The sequence below is a fragment of the Phascolarctos cinereus genome, unplaced genomic scaffold (assembly GCF_003287225.1).
Source record: "Phascolarctos cinereus isolate Bilbo 61053 unplaced genomic scaffold, phaCin_HiC Scaffold_3;HRSCAF=262, whole genome shotgun sequence".
Classification (NCBI taxonomy): Eukaryota; Metazoa; Chordata; class Mammalia; order Diprotodontia; family Phascolarctidae; genus Phascolarctos; species Phascolarctos cinereus.
In genome coordinates, this window is record NW_027555736.1 from 115,262,288 (window position 1) to 115,283,282 (window position 20,995).

The following is a 20,995-nucleotide window of genomic DNA, read 5'->3' on the forward strand; positions in this document are numbered from 1 at the left end:
ACATGGGAAAAGTCAATAAAAATGTCAAAACCTTCCAGGGAATTTGGGTTAAGCAAACCAGAGACCTCATCAGTGTTCACACAAAACAGAATATTAGAGTGAGGAGGGATGGTAGAGATCATCTAGTTCACCCTTGTCATTTTACAGATGAGGAAGTTGAGGCCCACAGAGGTGAGGTGAATTACCTGAGGTCAAGTAGGTACTACATTGGAAGGAAGGAAATAAGCATTTATTAAACATCTACTGTGTGCCAGGTGTTGTGCTAGGCATTGTACAAATATAATCTTATTTGATCTTCATAACAACCTTAATAGGTAGGTGCTATTATTATCACTCCCATTTCTCAGATGGAGAAACTGAGGCAGGCAGAGGTGAAGTGAATTGTCCATGGATCACACAGTTAGTAAATATCTGAAGTCACATTTGAATTCAGGTCTTCCAGGCTCAGTGCTCTACTCACTGTACCGCCTAGCTGTAAAGCAGGGGTTCAAATCTGGGTCTCTTGTGCCTCCAAATCCTGTCTTTCCATGGCTCTCATCTCCTTTCCACATCTCCCCACTCCAACTTCCACCAAGTATTTGTTGAGGTATGAATGGAGCTAGACCTAATCTCTCTTAGTTCTTCCCTTGGCTCCTTCATTAAGTCATCTCTTTTTTTTCCCAGAACCAATTCTAACTAATTCAGTCCACCATGGTTTATTAAGCACCTACTACGTGCCAGGAACTGTACTAAGTTCTAGGGATTCACAGAAAGGCAAAAAAAAAAGTTCTTGCCCTCAAGGAGCATATATTCTAACAAGGGAGACAACACATAAATAAATGGGTACATAGAAGATATACGCAGAACAGATAAAGGCCATCTGAAAGATGAACTCACATTTACATAGCTTTTTAAAGTTTAGAAAGCACTTTCCTTACCATGTGGAGGTGAGTTAGGAAACTAGTAAATCCAGGGAAAATTAATGCCACTCCAAGCTGAAGTGCACAATGAGCATCCTTCTATAGAGGACGGTGTTGAATGTCCTTTTCAACAGAGTCATCACAAGAGACTCTTCAGTTGGAGGTGACACAGGAGGAAAACAGGAGTTCCAAGGGGAGCCAGGATTAAAGAACCACAGCCAAAACAGCTATATCAACACACGCTGCTCTTAAGTGATAACCGAAGGGACGGGCATGGGAACAGTTTACAGCACTTAGTCTCAGAGAGAGTGGCAGTTCAAGGGAGAATTACAGCACTCAGAATAATGGGATTTTTAAAATGATCACCAATGTTGTCAGAGAACAAAATGGTCTCTTGAGGAAGGTAATAGAAATGTGATTATTTGTGATGCTTGATAGAATTACCGTGACAGAGGAAAAGGGCATGGTGTAAATAATGGACTGCATTTTGGGAAACTACAAGTTCTATAACCTTCTCATCATTTTTCTCCCCTAGATCTAATTTCCAGAGATGCTACTGTGGAACTAAAATTGGTAAACCTTCCTTATAATCTAGGTATTTTCCCCAAACATTTTGGTAATTGTTCTAAAATCCTGTACCTAAAATCCAACTCATTTATCAAATGTTCTTCTAAATATGGCCGGTAAAGAAACAGAGGTTTATCATAGTCATTATTCTATTTATCCTCATGAGGCCAGGAAGTTGAAAAGAGATGAGTGTTATCTTTTTCTGAGTCACAAAAGAAATGCGTGTGTGTGTGTGTGTGTGTGTGTGTGAGAGAGAGAGAAGAGAGAGAGAGAGAGAGAGAGAGAGAGAGAGAGAGAGCGAGCAGAAAGACATGAATTTAGAAGACCTTAAGCATATATCTGAGCCTCAGATTTCCCAGCTGTAAAATGGGGATAATTATTCTTGTACTACCAACCCAGGTCATTAGGTTGTCATGAGGATGAAATGAGATGATGTCTGTGAAGCATTTTGTAACCATAAAAGTGAATGATTATTATTCTTCCAAGAAAGAAATCAAGACATAGAAGCTTTGGGTGATTTTCTAAAGATCCTACACAGTCATTAAATTTCCTGTTTCTGAGAAGATTTAGGGAAACCATTTACCTGATGCCTATGAGTCACTAAAGTCTATAAGAAGATGTGATAGCCCAGGGAAATTACTCCAGCTCATCCATTCTTCTCTCTTTAATAGTGCATCAGGGTATCTACACAGAATTTCACCAACAGGGTATCTACACAGAATTTCAACCAATCTCTTGGGGGAGCTTGTCAGTTCTCCTGGTACCTTCACAGGAAGCCTTCACAAAGCTTACTACTTCTTACTTTAATGAAACAGATTTCATTGTATCCCATCCTGTTTAACTCTAGCACCACAGACCCTCTTTCCTTCCTCTTCTCCTCCCTATTTTATGTTGTACTGATAAATGGAGTCCAACTACAAAACCAAACAAAACATCAAACACGCCTAATCCATGTCATACCCATATAATCTGGAAAGAAAACATTAACACCGAGGGAAGGGCAAGAACTGAGGATGATGTGACCTGTTACTGTTTTCCTGAACCCACGCTTCACATCTTTTTTTAAAATGCTTGAGTTTTATTCTCACAACCACCCTCCCTTTATCCTGTTTTTTTTTTTTCAGTTGTAGTGGGTGGCTTCCATATTTTTTTTGGTAGGAAATTAAATGCTGTTCCCAAAGAGGCCCTGCACTTTAGAAGAGTCATGAAAGGAAGAGGCTCCACTTTGTTCAAGAGATATTTATTTGGCCATGAACTAAAGACTAGACTATTTTTTTCCAAATGGTTTGCGGGGGTTCAGGGTTTTCAACTTCATATCATTAATTGGACTTAGTAGGCAAAGTTAAAAATTTGTGCCTTTTAAAGGGGAAACTAGTCATATGATAGAAATCAGCCATGCTGACTTGATTGATAACAGTTAGTGGGAAGCAGTGTATTGTTAGGGCTCCCTTGTTACTGTATTTCTGATCCTTTTTCTCAGCCACTGGAAATGCTAACACAGTGGAAGTCTGGTTTATTGTCTGACTGCGTGCTTAAATTCTATATTGTCAATGAACCAAGTAATCCCAGTGACAGAAATACTCCCTGGTTATGAATCAGGCATGTATGGAAAAATAAGCTGTTTTTCAGAACCCTGCTTCTGTCTCTGTAATCCTGAGAATGGTGTAGTAGAGAGAACAGTGGACTTACAGTCAGGAAGATCCAGGCTCAAATCCTGCCTTAGACACTTACTAGCTAGGTAACTCTGGGTAAGTCACTTAACCTGTCTCAGCTTCAGTTTATCTGTTAAATAGGGATAATAACAGCACTTTCCTCCCAGGGTTGCTGCCAGGATCCAGTAAGATTATATAAGCAAAGATTTTTGCAAAATTTAAAGAACTATGTTAAGTGCTAGCTATTATTAATTAGTATCCATCTGCTGCTCAAAATCTCTTCCCCAGGCCTCAAAGACAACCATCAATGACCATGACTGTATATCATCCAGAAGAATATTATGAAATACTCTCATGAGGGCAGGGAGAATTAGAAAGGACTGTTAGTCTCCCCGTAATGGAGGGATTCAGATTTTTCACAGTCAGTGAGATAAGGATCTCTACGCAGTATAGCCAAACCAACTGTCAAACTTGATTAGTGTCCTATTCCATCTCCAATTAATTGATCAATCCAAAAGTCAACCAACGAGCTTTTACTAAGCTCTTACTGCCAGTCAGTGTGCTAAGTGCTGGAGATTCAAAGAAAAAGAAAAAACAGTCTCTGTATTCTAGATGGGTCATGAGCCTTGCAGAGCAGAAATGAGCAATTCTGCAGTGATTAGCAGAAATTAGGCTTCAACCTCCTCACCCAAAACATAGATGAAATTACCCTTGAAGAAGGTTTGTTCTCATTTGAAATTCTGTGAGGTTACAATTTGAATTGAGGCCAACGCTATTAGAAATTAACATTGCACAACATAAATTCCAGCTCACTCAAACTCAGGCCTAGGAAGTAAAAGCCGAGGAAGGAAGATGGAAAACTCTAAAGTGATGGAAAACTAAAACAACTACATCATTTTTGGGGTAATTTTAGACAACTTGAGGCCTTACATATTTCATTCCAGCCAGGCCCAGAGAGGGCCAAAATGAAACTTACCTGCCACTTTGACCTCATAGGCTGTGCAGGTTTTGCAGGGCAGTATCTGGAATTCCTCGGCTTGGTACATGGAGTAGTCTGTGCTAGCAATGACCAAAGTGTCTCCAGTTTTCCATGACTGAATGTTATCTGTTAGCCTCAGAATTGTGCTGTTCACATTGGTGTCGATGGTGACGGTGAGTTTGGGCCTCACTGTAATCCCAAAAAGAATCATCGAGTCTTTCATTCTTAGCTAACTCTTTTGTCACCTCTCAAAATTCTCTCCCCCTACCTTCCTGCCTACCCCATCAATACAATTACAGGTTTGCCAATCCAAAGCAAAATGATCTAGCTCACCTCATTGTGGTCTTGGTGTAGGCTTTGTGAAGTCAACAAAAACCCAACCAAGAAAGATCCATTCATTAGCTACTGGCAAGGGAATTTTCCACTAACTTCTTAAGTTCAAGTTAAATGTGGCTTTCAGTGGGGTTATTTCACCACACCCACTTAGCTCTATGACTTAAAAAAAATATAGTTGCTCTGAACTGTTATTTACAGTAGCAATAAATGTCTTCCCCAAAAGGAGATGTTTTGCTTAATGACTGCTTTTTGGAGGATGCTGAGTGCCTCTTTTAACAAACCAACCATTTAAAATTCACTTATAATGATCACCTTTGGGAGCAGTGTTGTTTGAAATGAAAGCTACAAAAGATAGGATTGCTTCTGAAATCTTAGTGCTACGAGGGTCATTTCTGCACATCAGACGCCTGGTTTTCTTGGGGCCTGGCCCTTCCCCTTCCTGAAAGTCTTGTATGGATGGGGTGGAGTTCTCAAAAGCTCTGCCAGCTCTCTCCCACTGTCCTGTGATGTCTCAAACAACTAGTGTTGTCACAAAGGCTATGCCACAAAAAGGGGCCATCTGACACTAGGAGGAGGTCAAGGTGGCTGACCCCAGCTCCCTGAGAGCTGCCAACGCAGAACTGCCAGCGTAGGAAACAGAGCTATAATTGGCTTTTTCCTTCCAAAGCCCAGTTTCGCCAAACAGACCACTTACCGGATTTACCGCATAGGAACCTCACTCGGTAATTCTGACAGGCCTTGTTCTTACTGTAGCACACAAACCTGTAATCCTGGCCACTTTTGTAGACAACCTCTGTGGTTAACTTAATTCCATCCACTGTAGTGGCCTAGAATAAAATAAAAATTACTGTGCATAACCCCTGTTTTTTCTTATTTAAAAAAGGAAGATTACGAACATTAAATAGACACAGGTGTCAAATTGTCCTTTGTGCAAGAGTCATTTACTACCGTTTATTTTTGCTATTCTTTCTAGTATCCCCGGGAGAGGAGGAACGGTGTCATATTACTACTATATAGAACCAAAAGATAAAGGTGCTCGATGATTGAAGGATGTGAGTAGGGTCACTCACAGTCATCAGCATCTAAAGGAGAGATGTGTTTGAATTTAGTCCCATGATAATCTTAGGCAGGTGATTTTGAAACAGAGTCTGCCAGCTGCTGCACTCTTTTATATGTAAATCTAAAAGGCTGGAGGAGGAGGGGGGCTATGGATAGGAAGGAGAAGTGTAACAAACCTAGATCTAAAATAAGACCGTACTTTTGGGGAAAGGTTATTTTGAACTCAGTGAATGTCTGCCTTTTTTTCTCCCCTTCTTCACTTAAAAGGAAAGCACATTCATTTGAGGTCAAATGAGATTCAAACTCTGAAAGCCTGTCAAAAAGCATAAAGAGAGATCTTAAGGCTATGTTAGTCATAAATACCACCCCATACTTGTAGGGAAGCCATGAAAAGTGTTAGGGCAAGGTGACCCTTCTTTATATTAGACACTAATTTATTTTGTAGTGAATGAAGGGTAAGAGAATTCTTTCCGCATATTTTCCTCTAGGGCCAGAATTTAAATGTACATCACTGTACAGTGAGTGTTAGAGAGATATTACTGTCATACACCTATGGTCAACGTGCCTCTCCAACTTATCTCCCATCAGGCATCCATCTCCTCTTGAATGTTCAGCCCTATTCCTATCTACCTGGTTCCTCCCCCAAAACAATAACAACAATAATAACTCACATTATATAGTGTTTTAAGCACTGTCCTCATTGCAACCTTGTGAATAGGTAGAATAGCATAATTATATTATTTTACAGATGAGAATACGGAGACTCTGAGAAGTTAAATGAGTACCTCATGGTTAGAGTCAGTAAATGACGTAGGATTCAAACTCAGGTTTTCAGAATCAAAGGCCAGGTTTCTTCTCTTATTCTACAAACTCATTCTGAACTTATTTGATAATATATTATGCTCTTTAGAACTAGGATTCTATTATGTATGTGTATATTTATGTATATGTGTACATATATAGGCATGTATATGTTATATATAATAAATATATATCCTATATTATACATTGTGTGCCTGTGTATATGTATGTGTATATGCATATATACGTTTACACAAATATATATGTATGTAGGTAGAGGTGAAGAAACTCCCTCTGCCAATGCAGTATGTGTGTGAGTGTGTGTGCAAGTGTGTGTGTGTGTGTGTGTGTGTGTATTTACGAATGTGTATATTTATATATATGTATGTATGAATGGGTGGATGGATGGATAGATGGATATGGCAGCTTGGCATATTGGATAGACAGCTGACCTTGAAGCCAGGAAGACCTGGGTTCAGGTATTTATGACTGACACATACTGGCAATGTGACTCTGAACAAGTCATTTAAACTCTCAGTCCCCTAGGTGATTTTCTAGGACTTTAAGTTACAGAGCAGGGACTAAACTGCATTTGTAGAAGGAGTTTCCTCATCTCTACTTACATACATGCATATGATATGTATGCACACACACACATATACCCACATTATATACATATAAATATATATTGCATATCACATATAACATGCATACATAGGTGCAGATATGATATGTGTACATACAATATGTACATATAACACACATATATGTTCCATACATATTAATGAAATTGCAGATCCTCTCTATGTGTGGGTATACACATATATGTAAGCATGAGATCTCATGTCTCCTTTCACCATGCCACATTAATTCTCAGCATCACTGGAAGCACTTGGAGTACATCTCCCACTGACTGTGGTTCAACATATTTTCTTCTTATAGGAAAGATAGAATATTATTCTGATCATCACACCTGGATGTCAATGGGACGAATACAAATTTTTCCTGGATGAGCTGCCCTGAGGTCTGAAATTTTCTCCCCACCTTTCGATGGAGTCACTTCGTGCTTGTCAAACCACTCTGTCCACTCCACATCTAGAAACAAGAAAAAGAATAATGAGATTGGAGAGCAAAAACCCCCTTAGTGAAAGTCGAGCCTGATCAGTGCACTGACAAATGCTTTCACCATAACTTTATGCTAAAACATCCAGTAACTGCTTTGTTGAGGGCTGTCTGTTAGAGCGTGTTTGTTTGAGCTCGTCACCTCCTTGGTGAATATTATACACGAGTGTAATGCTACCTGGTGCTACCCAAGCCCACAGGTTGGGCATTTGGTATGGCAGTTTGAAGAGCTGGTTGGTTGGCTAGTTTCCCAAATTTCTATAAAAGACCTTTATAAACTAAAATAATTTTCAACTGAATTATCAATCAGAGTTTTGATTATTATTTGAAAGAGAAGAAAAAAAAAGGTGCCAAGGGAAGAACTTCGTGCGTATTGTAACAAGGAGAGATTTAATTCTTTGCAAGGGAAGGAAACATTGACTTGTGCTGTGGAGTTAAGTATGATCTTAAGTAGAAATGATTCTGTTGGTGAAAGAAAGTTTCTCTTTAAATTTATAATGACTAGAAAGCTCAGTCTGTGGTCCTTCATCTAATGGAAAAACATGGCTACAGCAAAAACAGCTCATCCTGTGGTTAGATGATGCCACTAGGGTTTCCTGAGTTCTGAAATACATAGATTTCTTACCTTGCACCCACTCACTGGATGAAGAAACATTGAAATGTTCCCCATTTTCAGTGCGGAATAATTTAAAAACTCTGGCTGCAGCCGAGCCTCGGTGACCTGTTAAAAGGATAAGAGAGCTTGGTAATGTTGAGATTTTTGAAATTGAATAGAATATGACATTAACAGTGATGAAAAATCTGATTCAAAAGGTCATTAGTCATTTGAGAAGCATCATCGATTACATCATTCCTGTATTTGATAAGCATTTATTAAGCACCACCTGTGCTATATCTCACCATCCCCACCTGCTAGACTTATCCCTGTACATATACAGGATCATGTCACCTCTGCTCAAAATCCTTCAATGGCTCCTGTCTACAGAGTAAAGTTCATACTTTTTTTTTTTACCTTGTATCCTGTCTTCTAAAGCCTGACACTACCCTATCTTTCCAGCCTTGTCTCACATTACTTCCTTTCATTCACTGTATGTTCTGGCCAAACTGAGCAGTATATATGCTCTGCCCCTTCCCTTTGCTTATGCTGTTGCCTGTGCTATAAATGTTCTTTCTTCTTTATCTGTTGAAATTCTTTTCATCCTTTAAAGCCCAACTCAAACGTTTCCTTTGTGAAGCCTCCTTTTACCTCCTATCAGTAATGACTTTTTTCATAGGACCTCATGTAGCATTTCATTTTTTACTTCTCTAACACATACATGTCTTAGAATTATCTGTATTTGTGCTTTATTTCTGTTACTAGTTTGAAACATGCAAGTGTCTTATCTAAATTTAGCATCTGCCTAAGTATCTAGAGCATGCAGTATTCATCCTTAATAGACACTTTTAATAAATGTTGTTTGAATGAATGAATGCTGCAACTGATTCTAACACTGGAGGAATACAAAGACAAAATACTGTTTTCAAGGAGCTTCTAAGTATCAGGCAAATACTTTTATCTTGATAAAAGTTTTTAACTCCCTGACTTACAGGGATAAAGAATGATGAAATTGTTCTTCTAAATCTATTGACTTTGGGAAACCAGAATTTTGAATTGTACTGCAATGGATCAAGGCATTGATACTTTTTGGCCTAATAATGGGTAACCATTATTAGGCCAAGAAGACAGCTGACTACATGGTGTGATTTGAGGGGTGCCCAAAGACTCTCCTGTACAAAAACATTGCATCAACTCATGGTGCCTGGAATTTCCACATTGTTAAGGCTCCCACATAGCCTTTGGATCAGGAAAATGATGGCCTCTATTAAAAAATGTCCACAGCAGATTTCAAACTTAGGTCATTCTGATTCCAACTACAATATTCTATCTGCTATGTCACCCAGCTCCTCACAAAGATAGTAATGAAATAGTCCCTGCCCTCAGAAGACTTATATTCTATACTCTAAACTAAAGTAACAGTAATGCAACATACATTCAAAAACAGCCCCAATTTGATTCTCTTATACACCATCCCTTTTCCCATAAAATCCTATAGCCAATAGTCAGGAGACTGAAGATTGATGGTTTTCTAGTGGAACTTCCATATTTGTAGCTACAAGAAGTGGGTATAAAGACTCGATAGGAAGACAATCTAACCTACCTATCTGGTCTCATTACTTACCATGATATTCCACGTGGTCTTCAACAGAAGATGAAGGCTCTCCCTTCACAGTGAGGAAGCTCCAAGGATGCCTGCAAAATAATGAAAAATCTACTATATTCTTATGTTTAGAGGATTTGAATCCGTGCTTCAAAATAAGATTGACTGGTATAGTGGAAAGAGTGCTGTATTTGGAGAAAAAGAACCTGGATTCAAATCATGACCCATGCCAACCAGGTGACCTTGGGCAAATTACTTTGGTTCTCTGGGCCTTTGTTTCCTCATCTACAAAATGCAGAGGTTGAAACAGATGACTCCAAAGGTCCCTCCCAGCTCTACATCTATGATCTTGTGATCTAGCCCTCAAAAATCTCCTTGGATAGTTGCCTTTCTTGTTCCCCTCTTCTTTGGAAAAAAAACTTAGTGACTGTATTTCTTCAAAACTAACCCTTGACTTCCATTTTAGCTTCACTCTCCTCCACTATATTATCTTTCCTATGAATCCCAAGATTCCACTCCTGAGTATAAAAGCTGAATTAACACTCTTGGCTAGACATTGGAATACCAGGGGTATGCAAGCCACTCAGGAACTGGTTTAGCCCATCATCCTTCTGCCCTACATCCTAATATACCTTCTAAGAAACTTCATCATGTTTTTAGCTTCTGCTAGAGTTCTACATGTAGACTGACAGTTTGGGTTGAATTTGGTAGTTCCAAAAAAAGGCCTAGGATCCAGAAACAAAACAAAAACACTTGGCTCTGGCTTTGTGACCTTGGGCAAGTCATTTATAAAAAGGTGCTAATTATATCTTCTCCCACCTACTTTCCAGAATTGTAAAGATAAAAAAATTAAGGTGTTAGCCTTTTGAAAAGCCAGAAAATGCCAGTCCAAGGGAAGCACTGAGAAGGGAGGCTCCCCTGGGCCCTGTGTAGCATTCAGAGATTTACTGCCTTTCAGTTGGATCCAATGAGAAAGAGGCCCCACATTGTTTTAACCACTTGAGCACAGCCTGGAAAGCAATGAAAATCAGTGAATGCCCAAGTAACTGTGGAAATAGAAGAAAGGTCATTGCTGTGGATAGAGAGAAGCCCACACCCTCACTTCCCTGGGGGAATAATATTTCAAACACTCCTTTTAACTGACTAGTGAACCTAGATCAAAGTTGGGTTTATGAACTAACTTGTGCACCTCATGGCCCAGAGGGTAACCATTGGCAGGAGGGGGGAAGAAGCCAGAGTAAAGCCCTCCCTGATGGCTGCCTCTTTGAGTACTCTATTTACTTCATGTTAACAAGTCAGAAACCTCTCCATGAAATTTGCATGGCCCCAGAATCCTTAAGTAGATATTTTTAAAATAAGGTATCTATATATGTTTTCCTTTGGCCTTTTTTTTTTTTGCACCACTGAGAATTTTTTTAAGCACACCACCAATCCCTCCTTATATAACAAAGAAAAACATATAAACAAAACCAACCAACATAGTATATGCTATGTTGACAGCACATCTCATATCTATAGTTTTCCACCTCCTACTAGGAGAAAGGAAATGTGTTTCATTATCAGTTCTCTAGAACTGAGATTGTAAAATAGAGTATTTTTAAGGAGGAAAAGAAATAGGCAATAAGTGTCAGTCAATCCTTTGTATGGAAGAATTCAGCCTGGCTCTTAAGAGAAATACTATCCTCTTACACAGCCCACCATGCTCCCTTGTTGGGTAAAAGAGAGGGTTAGTCCCTCCTTACCTGGCCTATGTGTCTCATTGACAATCTCCAATTATTCCCCTTCACAAATGTTCAAGACTTATGTTATAAACAAAGAAACCCTGTTAGTAGAGGAGAAAATCGTTTTTCCCTGGCCCAAGGCCGGCCCACCAGTTTACCAGCAGATTAACTCTAGGACAAGCCGAGGGGAAATTACTGACCACCAACATAACTCCCCAAGGAGCCTGCCAGTATGCCAGATGTGTCAACCGGAAAATTTTCCAGCACACCCAGTGCCAAAGGCACTGAGAAGCTGTAATCCATCTCCAACAAGAAGTGGGACAGCAGGGTGGGAGGAATGATTCTATCATACTCAGTGAGCTAGTTGGAGTATGAGAGAGAGAGAGAGAGAGAGAGAGAGAGAGAGAGAGAGAGAGAGAGAGAGAGAGAGAGAGAGAGAGTGTTTTCCAAAGCAGAGAAAATCCATGACCAAAATATTTCTGAAAAACAAGGTTGAAGGGCATTCATGAGAGAGAGAAAAAAAATCTAAGGAAGACATTTTTTGCTTGAAGGCATGCTTAATGTTTTTGTTCATTCTGTTCATTTGAGTCTCTGGAGGCTTATTATTAAAGAATGATAATCATTTTTGTCCCAGGAACAATGGGATGCAGCTATTTTCATAAAATCATCCAAGTCCAGAGTTGGAAGGAACCTCACAGATCATCAAGTTCAACCTATACCTGAGTAATATTTCTATCTACAACTTTCTCAAGAAGCCATCCAATCTTCCTTTGAAGATCTCAAGTGACAGAGAGAATTCATTACCACCCAAGGGAATCCATTCCATTTTTTGAACAGCTGTAGTTTTGAGGACAGACTCATGCAATGTTAATGCTAAAAGGAACCTCAGCACAGTGCCTGGCATGTAGTAGGCTCTTAATAAATGTTTATTGAATTGAATTGAGATCATCTAAGAAACCCCTCACATTTTATACATGAGTCCTAAAGAGGTGCAACAGCTTGTTCCAAGTTCCATGGCTAGTTAGTGGTAGAGGTAGAATGAGACCCAGCCAGCCTGGTGGTCTTTCCACCACATCATGTGGCTTCCCTAAATTAAACACTCTTTGAAGAATCTGAATCTGAGACTCAGAGATAATGAATCTTAGTCAATGACTGAGCTAAATATCTTTCACATGTGGAAATTAAAAGCACACAGAAGGCACTTGGTAAGTAAGTAGAAGGAAGTCTTGAGACTAAGATCATAATTGTCCTATTTTAAGACCATGGAGCTAACACTATAACATAGTTTCGATCCAACCTATAGTCTAATATGGCTATATGAAACCCACACTGAATAGTATAAGCAGAGACATAGCCCTAATATGATTCAAAGGGTGCCATTCTAAGGTCCAGCCTACTCCCAAATATTTTCCTTACCAATTGGCCATAGAATCACCTTCCACTAATCCTGTTTGGAATTCCAACTATTAGGGCCATTAACAGCTCATACAACATAGGTGGGGATACTGTCTGCAGAAGGCCATTAGCCCTCTCCCAATAGCATGGATGAGTTTAACATATTAAATAGTTAACACCTGGAAAGTCTTACAGAATAAAAAAGTCCTATGTAAAGGAGAAGAGTATGGAGAAAGAACACTAGACCAGAAGCCAGGAAACTTCTTGTGTTGGTTCTGCCACTAATCAGGTGCCATGCTATCACAGAAAGAACACTGAATAGAGAGAATTAGACCTGAGTCCCAGTCCAATTGATTAATCACTATGAATTTCATTTGCTTCATTTGTAAAATGAAGGTGCCAGATTATGCCCTAACATTCTATGATTCTATATGAACACTCTCTAGTTCTCACTTTTCTTGACTATAAAATGAATATTGGAATCAGAAGATTTCTAGGTCTTAACAATTCTCTGATTCTATAATCCTGGGTGCCCTTTCCACCATTTTGATGGTGTTGGTTATTTGGATGAGTGGGTTTAACAGTAACAATAAGTGGAATTCATTTTTCAGTGCAGTGTAATAGAAAGAATTATTATCTAATCTATTATTTTATCTATCACTCTCTTTTTAGAATTCTAGTATGAGTTTCAACAATTACTATACTGTAGAATAATCTGAGATCTAGCAGTTGAGATCTCCTTCCACAGTTTTCTTTTTCACCAATTTCTCTTGATTTTTAAAAAATTGTTCTTTCATGTCCTTCCATGACTTTGTTCAATGTTTTATCTAATTCTATGAAGTACCCCCATTGGGATTTAGATTGGTAAACCACTAAATCCCTAGATTAATTCTGAGTGATTCCTTTTTTCTTTTTTTGGATGACAAATCTCTCTTTACTGATGTCCCATAATGTTTTTCTTCCTCAATACCACTTCCTTCTTTTGCTCACGTGTTAGCAAATTTAGTGTGTTCTCTGCAAGGGAAGCAACATGGCATAGAAAAAGAGTGGTGGTACTGCAGTCAGTTCAAATCAAAAGTTGGGTTCAAATCCTACCTCAGACTTTTACCTTTGTGGCCTTGGGATAGTAGTTTAACCTCAGTGGGCCTCCGATTTGTCATGTATAAAATGAGGGGGTTGGACCAGTTAACCTATGTGGTCCTTTCTAATTCTCTAGCTATGATTATATGATTTAGAGAAGTTCTTGGGACTGTTGATGCTCATTTTTTTCTTCTTGTGTTTCTTCTTTAGCTTCTTTTATTTTGTAATATTTCTTTATTGTTGTGAATATTCCCCCTCCCCCACTTTTTGACTTCTTTGATTATTCCATTTCCTTTCCTGGTAAATGATGCTCTTAAGGTTTTATCCTTCTCTACTTTTCTCAATCAGGGGATGTTTCTTTCTAGTTTTGTCAAATGTATTTCAGGTTGGACTTTTCTTGTAACTTTTTACTCTGCAACTTTATTTTTCCTACTCTTTTTTACTGTTAGAAGAGGTAGAAAAGGCCTACCTAGTAGTCTATAAGATTAAACTTTTCCCCATCATGCTTTCCTTCTCACCTAGTGTCAAGGTACTCTTTTGAATCCTGAGGAAAGAGCCTTTTCAACAGGCCTTCTAACTTGTGAGTTCAGGGAAGCAAACAGAGTGTCATGAACATCCACTAATACATGTGTTCAGAGGCTGTGCCTAAGAACTGTCCTTCTGAGAAGTAAAGATTTACTGGATTTCAGTGACAGAAGGGAAAAGGAACTGAAATGTCCTCCAGTCTACTTTTCCAACATACACAAATCTTTATGCGTCAGGGAACCACCCTGGACTTGATCCACAGAAGTTAGGTCACTGGATCATTGAATCCTTTGATTTAGTGCAAGAAGGGATGTTGGAGATTATGGAGTTGAATCCACTCATCTTAAAGTCGAGGAAACTGATGCCAAGGCAGAGGATTTCATGGTATATCAGAGAATCTTGGGGCTGGAGAACTCAATGGTTATCTGGTAAATGAGCAAGAATTGCTCATCATGTGTAACATATGGTCATCCAGCCTTTGTCGAGGTCTTCATATGAGGGTGTGTGTGTGTGTATGTGTGTGTGTGTGTGTGTGTGTGTGTGTGTGTGTGTGTGTGTGTGTGTGAAGGACATATATCATGCAGGTGTGATGGTGAATACCTACCGAGGCTGTCCATTTCACTTTTGAACAGCTCTGTTGGGAAGTTATTTTTTTTTCCTGACAGTGAGCCCAAATTTGCCTCTAAGTATCCTTCACCCATTGCTCCTAGGTCTAATCCCTCTTCCAAAAGGCAGCCTGCAAATATCTGAAGTTAGTTATCACATCCTCTCTTTAAGGGCTCTCTTTTTCACCCTCAACATACACATTTCTTTCTATTGTTCCTCAAAGACCATGAACTGAAGGCCTTTCCTAGGCTGATTGCCCTCCTATTGGTACTCTCCAGTTTATCAAGTATCCTTCTTAAAACACTCAAAATGTGGTTTGATTTGGCCAGGTCAGAGCACAGCAGGACTATTACCCTTCTTACCTCTACACATGGAGTTTCTCCTAATGCAACCTCATATTGCATTAGCCTTTGAGACTTCCATATTACACTGTTGACTCACACTGAATTTGTGGTACCATAAAATCCCCAGATATTTTTCAGATGAAATGCTGTCTAGCCACACCTCCCCCATCTTGTATTTATGAAGACTTTTTTTTTTAACCCAAATGTAAGGCTTTTACCTTATCCTTTTAAAATTTCATCTTATTAGATTTCACCTAATGTTCTAGCCTGCCAGGATCTTTTTGGATTCTTACTGAATCATTCAGTGGGTCAGCTGTACTTGCTAGCATTGTATAACTTATAAATGCAATAAGCCTTATTTCTGTGTCTTTATCAGAACCATCAACAAAAATGTTAAATAGCACAGAGTTAGAGTGGTACCAATATGATGTTCTTCTCCATCCAAATGGATGGGGAGTAGGCTACCATCAGCATCAGGTGCAATCTTCTTGCTACCATCTCAGCCTACCTTGGGAAGAATTGGGTTGTACTGGCCAAGTTCCCAGAGTATAGAACTATCCTTTAATGTTGTAATGAGCTAGGAGTCAGAGCCTAGGTTCCAATACTGACTGCTATTGGCTATCTAAGCCCAGGCTAAGAATTTCCTCTATTTGCAAAGTGGGAAGAGTAATACCTGCCTCCATGGCAAAGAATGAGATAATATATCTGAAAATGCCTTTAAACTTCTCAGAAGGAAGAAAACAAGCATCTATTAAGTACTTACTATGTGTCAGGTATTATGCTAAGTGCTTTACAAATACTATCTCATTTGATCCTCATAACAACCCTCAAGTGCTATTATTGTTCCCATTTTATAGTTAAGAAAACCAAAGCAGACAAAGATTAAGTGACTTGCCCAGGATCACATAGCTAGTAAATGTCTGAGGCTGGGTTTGAACTCAGGTCTTCTGGATTCCAGACTCAGTGTTCTATCCAGTGTACCACCTAGCTTGCTCCATGTATAAAAGGATGAGAAATTACTGAACCCAATTCTTGCTTCTCTGTCAAGGAAAGTTTGCAATATGTCCTCTTTCCCAAATGCCCCAAGGTGGACAAACATAAAACCAGCCACCTTAAAGATATGTTCTATCACCATAGTGACTTGTTTTGACTTGGCAGCAGCTAAGAATGGTTATTTCTTGCATTCATTTTCTGTAAGTAGAAATGCAGTTTTCACTCTGGCAGGATCCCTTCATCCTACAGCAAAGCAACCTCTCAACATCTCATATTCACATTGCTTCCTAGCCCTCAGTCAGACCTCAAGAATTAACTCAGGAGTTCAGGAACTGTGATAAAAAGAATTATTCATCTGCACTGGCTTTGGGGAGAATTATGCTTTCTCCCTTTTGCTTAAGCCATGAAATCCTGCAATGGAAAAGCTGGCCTTCTATATCTTCAGCCCGCATCTCTCTCATAGTTCTAATCCTCCAGTCCTGATAGGCAAGAATTATATCTTTCTAGTATATACTTAGATGTTTATCATCTTAAAATCAACATATATCAGGAAAAACCACCATCTTCACAGCACTCCCCCAAACACCTTCCCTTCTCCCAACTTCCTATTTCTATCAATTGTACAGTCATTATGCCAGTAACTCAATCTTAAAACATGAAAGTCATAAAGCAATAGAATTTTAGAATTAGAAGGAGATCTTAGAGAGATTTGGCTCTTCCTTTTCCCACCCCTTTCATACCCAGCTGGTCACCAAGTCCTGTGTTGTTTTTTTTTCCCTTAAGACTGCCTCCTATATCCATCCTTTCCTTTCCATTTCTATTGCTACCACTATAGTTCAGGATATCTTTATCTGATACCTAAACTACTACATCAGAACTTCAGCTGGTCTCTCTGTCTCTATTCTCCACTCCTTTTAATCCATGCTACACACTGGCCATTGCCAGATGAATCTTTTCAAAGCACCAATTTAATATTTTGTTTAAGTTCCACCTTCCATGTCTATTTGTGTAAAGCATTTTTCTAGGCACTTCAGGGGACACAAAGACATATAAAATCTTCAGGGGCTCCCCATCCCCTCTAGGATAAATGAAAAGTCTTTACTTGGTATTCAAAGTCCTTCACAAACTTGTTTCAAACCACCTTTCCAGCTTTATTTCACATTATTCCCCTTTATACATCAAACTGGACAACTTACTAACTATTCCCCAGATTCAACACGCCATATCCCAGCAACATGAGAATGCTTGGTCCTCTCCCATAACGGGAAAGCACTCAGTCCTCATTCCCATCTTTCAGAATCCTTATCTCACCCCAATACTTAGCTCAGGTGCCACTTAGTCTGGGAAGTCTTTCCTAATCCCACTAGGTGAAAGTGTTTTTTTCCCTTCTCAAATTTTCCTAAAGTACTTTGGCTACACCAGGGGTGGGGAACCTGCAGCTTTGAGGTCACATGTGGCCTTCTGGATCCTTAGGTGCAGCCTTTTGACTGAGCCCAGGTTTTACGGAACAGATCTTTTTATTAAGGGAATTTGTTCTGTGAAGTTTGGATTCAGTCCAGGGGTTGGGGGGGTGGGGGGTGGGAGAGGAGGCCTGCACTTGAGGACCTGGAGGGCCACATGTGGCCTTGAGGCTGAAAGGTCCCCACCCCTGGCCTATATCATTCCTTTTCCTCCGCCACTCTCTCTATCTTTTATTATACTTAGGTGGTTACATTAATTTATCATAATCAACAACATTTACTAAGCCCCCTGCCAGGCACGATGCTAGGCACCAGGGTACAAAGATGAATTGTTCCTTCCCTCAAGAAGCTTACATTTATATCTGGGAAAATAACAAATTTACATATAAACAAAATTGAGGGAAGGCACTAGCTTTTGGGGGAAAGTAGGAAAGACCTCATGTAGGAGGTGATGCTTGAGCTGAGTTTTAAAGAAAACCAGGGATTCTAACAGCAGCACATAAGGAGCGAATGCAGTCCGGGAATGAGGAAAAGTCTGAACAAGGGCCTGGCAATGGGAAATGGAATGTCATGTGTAAGGAATAGAAAGCAGGCCAGTTTGGCTGGACTAGAGGGTGTTTGAAGGGGAATAACATGGGTTAGAGCCAGATTGTGAAGGACTTTCAGAGACAACCAGAGTAATTCGTATTTTATGCTAAAAGCAATAGAGAGCAGAACATTCAAATAGAATGTAAGTTTCCTGAGGATCAAAACTATGTCACTTCTGATCCTTTTACCTCCAGTGTCTAGCAAAGTGCCTTCACACAGCAAATGGTAAATGCCTGTTGAATGATGAATTTAAAGCACAATCCTTGCCTGCTAGTAGCTTATAAACATGTCACTCAGTGGTTCCCTTGCACTGGTAGGCTCAATCTGAACTCTTCTTTAACTACATGTTCAAGATCCTTCATGGCCTAGGCCCAGTAGAGGTTTGTAATTTTTTCACCCCATAGCCAGGTTGTTTCCACTGTCCCCCAGCCATACGATGTGTATTTTCTCACTCTGGACATTCCTAACCCTTTCTTCTGTCCCCTCTCCCCGCCAATCTCTACCTGCTCTCCATCTCTCTGAAGGAAGCTTATCTCTATTATTACTCCCATTTTACAACTGAGGAAGCTGAGGCAGAAAGAGGTCAAATGAAATTTACTCTTCCTTCTCTAGCCTGACTACCCACCTAATAAGGACCTGTAGCTCCAGAAATTTTTTGTCCACATGACTTGTTTGGCATTTATCACATACCACTTCCTAATTGTTTGTCATCTTCTGTGTATAGATAGTCATAATAACAATAGCTTGCGTTTATATAATACTTTTTTTGCAAAGCACTCTACATACATTATTTCATTTGACCTTCATAACAACCCTGTGAGGTAGGTATTATTATTGTCTCTATTTATGAAATGAGGAGAGTGATGTTGATGGAGGTTAATAGATTTGTCCTGAGTCCCCGAGCTATTAAGTGAGGAAGCATTTGACTCAGATCTTTTTGATTCCAAGTCCAGCATTCTAGACACCATGATGCCTCACTGTCTCCACAGAGGCAGTTAGGTAAAACATTGTCTTATTCTTCTTTGCATCCTCCAGAGGACAATGCACTACCTTTCATACAGTAGGTTCTCGGTAGCTTTTTGATTCTATTTTCAGTTCAGTACAGTCCTGTCCTTTGTATTGGATTACATGCTGCTATACCGTGATGCCAAGCCAGGAACCACTGAATCACTGAATCACCGACTCTCCAAGCTAGAAGGGACCTCAGAGGTCGCATAGTTGAACTCATACCTGAATGAGAATCCTCTCTATAACATACCCATCCAGATTGAAGAGCTCAGTGGAAAGGAAGCTGACCACTGGCCAAATTAGCCCATTCTATTTTGAAGCCAGAAAACCAAGGCTCAGTTCTTGCTATTTCCTAATAACTAGAGTGACCATCAGCAAGTAGCTAAATTTTTCCATCTGCAAAATAGGGATAATAAATCGTACTTGTCCTTTTCCTACTTTGCCGATGAGATCACAGTTTAACTGTTTGTTATAGGTGCTAGAGAATGCCATGTTATGGAGAAATATCATGGTACGGAGCTAAGCATACTATAGGGTGATTTGGATTCTAGACCTGGTCAGTGGCTAATTAATTATACAAGTTGCTTGACAGTATCTTCATTTATGTAACAAAGATTTCGGGGTTCCCTTCTAGCTCTAAAAGTTTATAATTCCAAAGAATTAATATTACTGTATCTAGTTTTCAGACTTTCATCAGTTCTAGAATATAGCACCTGTCTGAGTATGTGGCCCTTTAATTTTCAAAGGAAATGCTCCATTACCTGGGATTACTCTCTCTTTGGCTATCACTTCATGGTCTTTCCCTTTGATGACTAGTAACGGCCTTTTGATCTTGACTCAGAAGAGTCATCATGTCTATACCTTATCAGGTGAGGGGTAGGAAGGATGCTGATGGTGGCCTCCAGGTGTCTATAGGATAAGATTGTCCTTCCAACTTAAAAGAGCCGAAATTCAAACCAATTATAAAATGTTGTGGCAATCACTGGATTAACAGTGAACATTCTCAACGTCAGGGGACATGCCAATGTACACAGACAGGACATTTTACAACCTGAAGGGTAAATATAATGCACACCAAGTCACATATAAGACCAGCTTTTTACCGTGTTTAACTGGGTAAATATACTTTGCATAATCTCCAAACAAGCTTTTTGCCAATCCCCGAGGCATGGTACTATCCTGAATGTGCATTTAACAAAAAGAAAGATGAACTTTAGCTATGTATATATGAGGATAGAGATGTAGATTTCTCTGCATCTGGGAATATTATGGTACAGTGGAAAAAGAGGTGAATTCAGAGCTAGAAGACCTTGTATTGTATCTCCTTTGGTGCCTAGCATAGTGTTTGGCACATAATAGATCCTTTTAATAAATGTTTATTAAGGAAACATTACATATGTGAGTGATTACTGAGTATGAATTCACTCATATGAATGAGTGAATAAGATTTTGTGAAAGGTGGTATGATGTAGGCAAGGGATCTAGATTTGAAGTCAGAGAACTCTTCAAAGCCCAGCTCTGCCACATATCTCCTGTGTGTCACTGAGTGTATCACTTGACCTCTATAGGTCTCAGTTTCCCCATCTTTCCAAATGAAGGGGTTTGACTAGATGACCTCTAAGGTTTTTTTCCTGGCTCTAGAATCTATGTCCATGCTTTGAT

The 20,995-nt window shown here is 39.5% G+C and overlaps 1 protein-coding gene across 3 annotated transcripts in view; it reads right to left on the bottom strand.

Annotated features, from left to right (window-relative positions):
- The window catches only part of CEMIP (cell migration inducing hyaluronidase 1), a 248,981-nt gene that overhangs the window by 78,838 nt on the left and 149,148 nt on the right, over positions 1-20,995 (bottom strand). For all 3 annotated transcript variants that reach the window (XM_078151112.1, XM_020965925.2, XM_020965920.2), the window contains exons 7-11: positions 9,635-9,705; positions 8,041-8,136; positions 7,267-7,388; positions 5,128-5,260; positions 4,095-4,286 (exon numbers count right to left, since the gene is read on the bottom strand). In XM_078151112.1, coding sequence (XP_078007238.1) covers positions 4,095-4,286; positions 5,128-5,260; positions 7,267-7,388; positions 8,041-8,136; positions 9,635-9,705 — 614 coding nt within the window. The remainder of the gene's footprint in view (positions 1-4,094; positions 4,287-5,127; positions 5,261-7,266; positions 7,389-8,040; positions 8,137-9,634; positions 9,706-20,995) is intronic.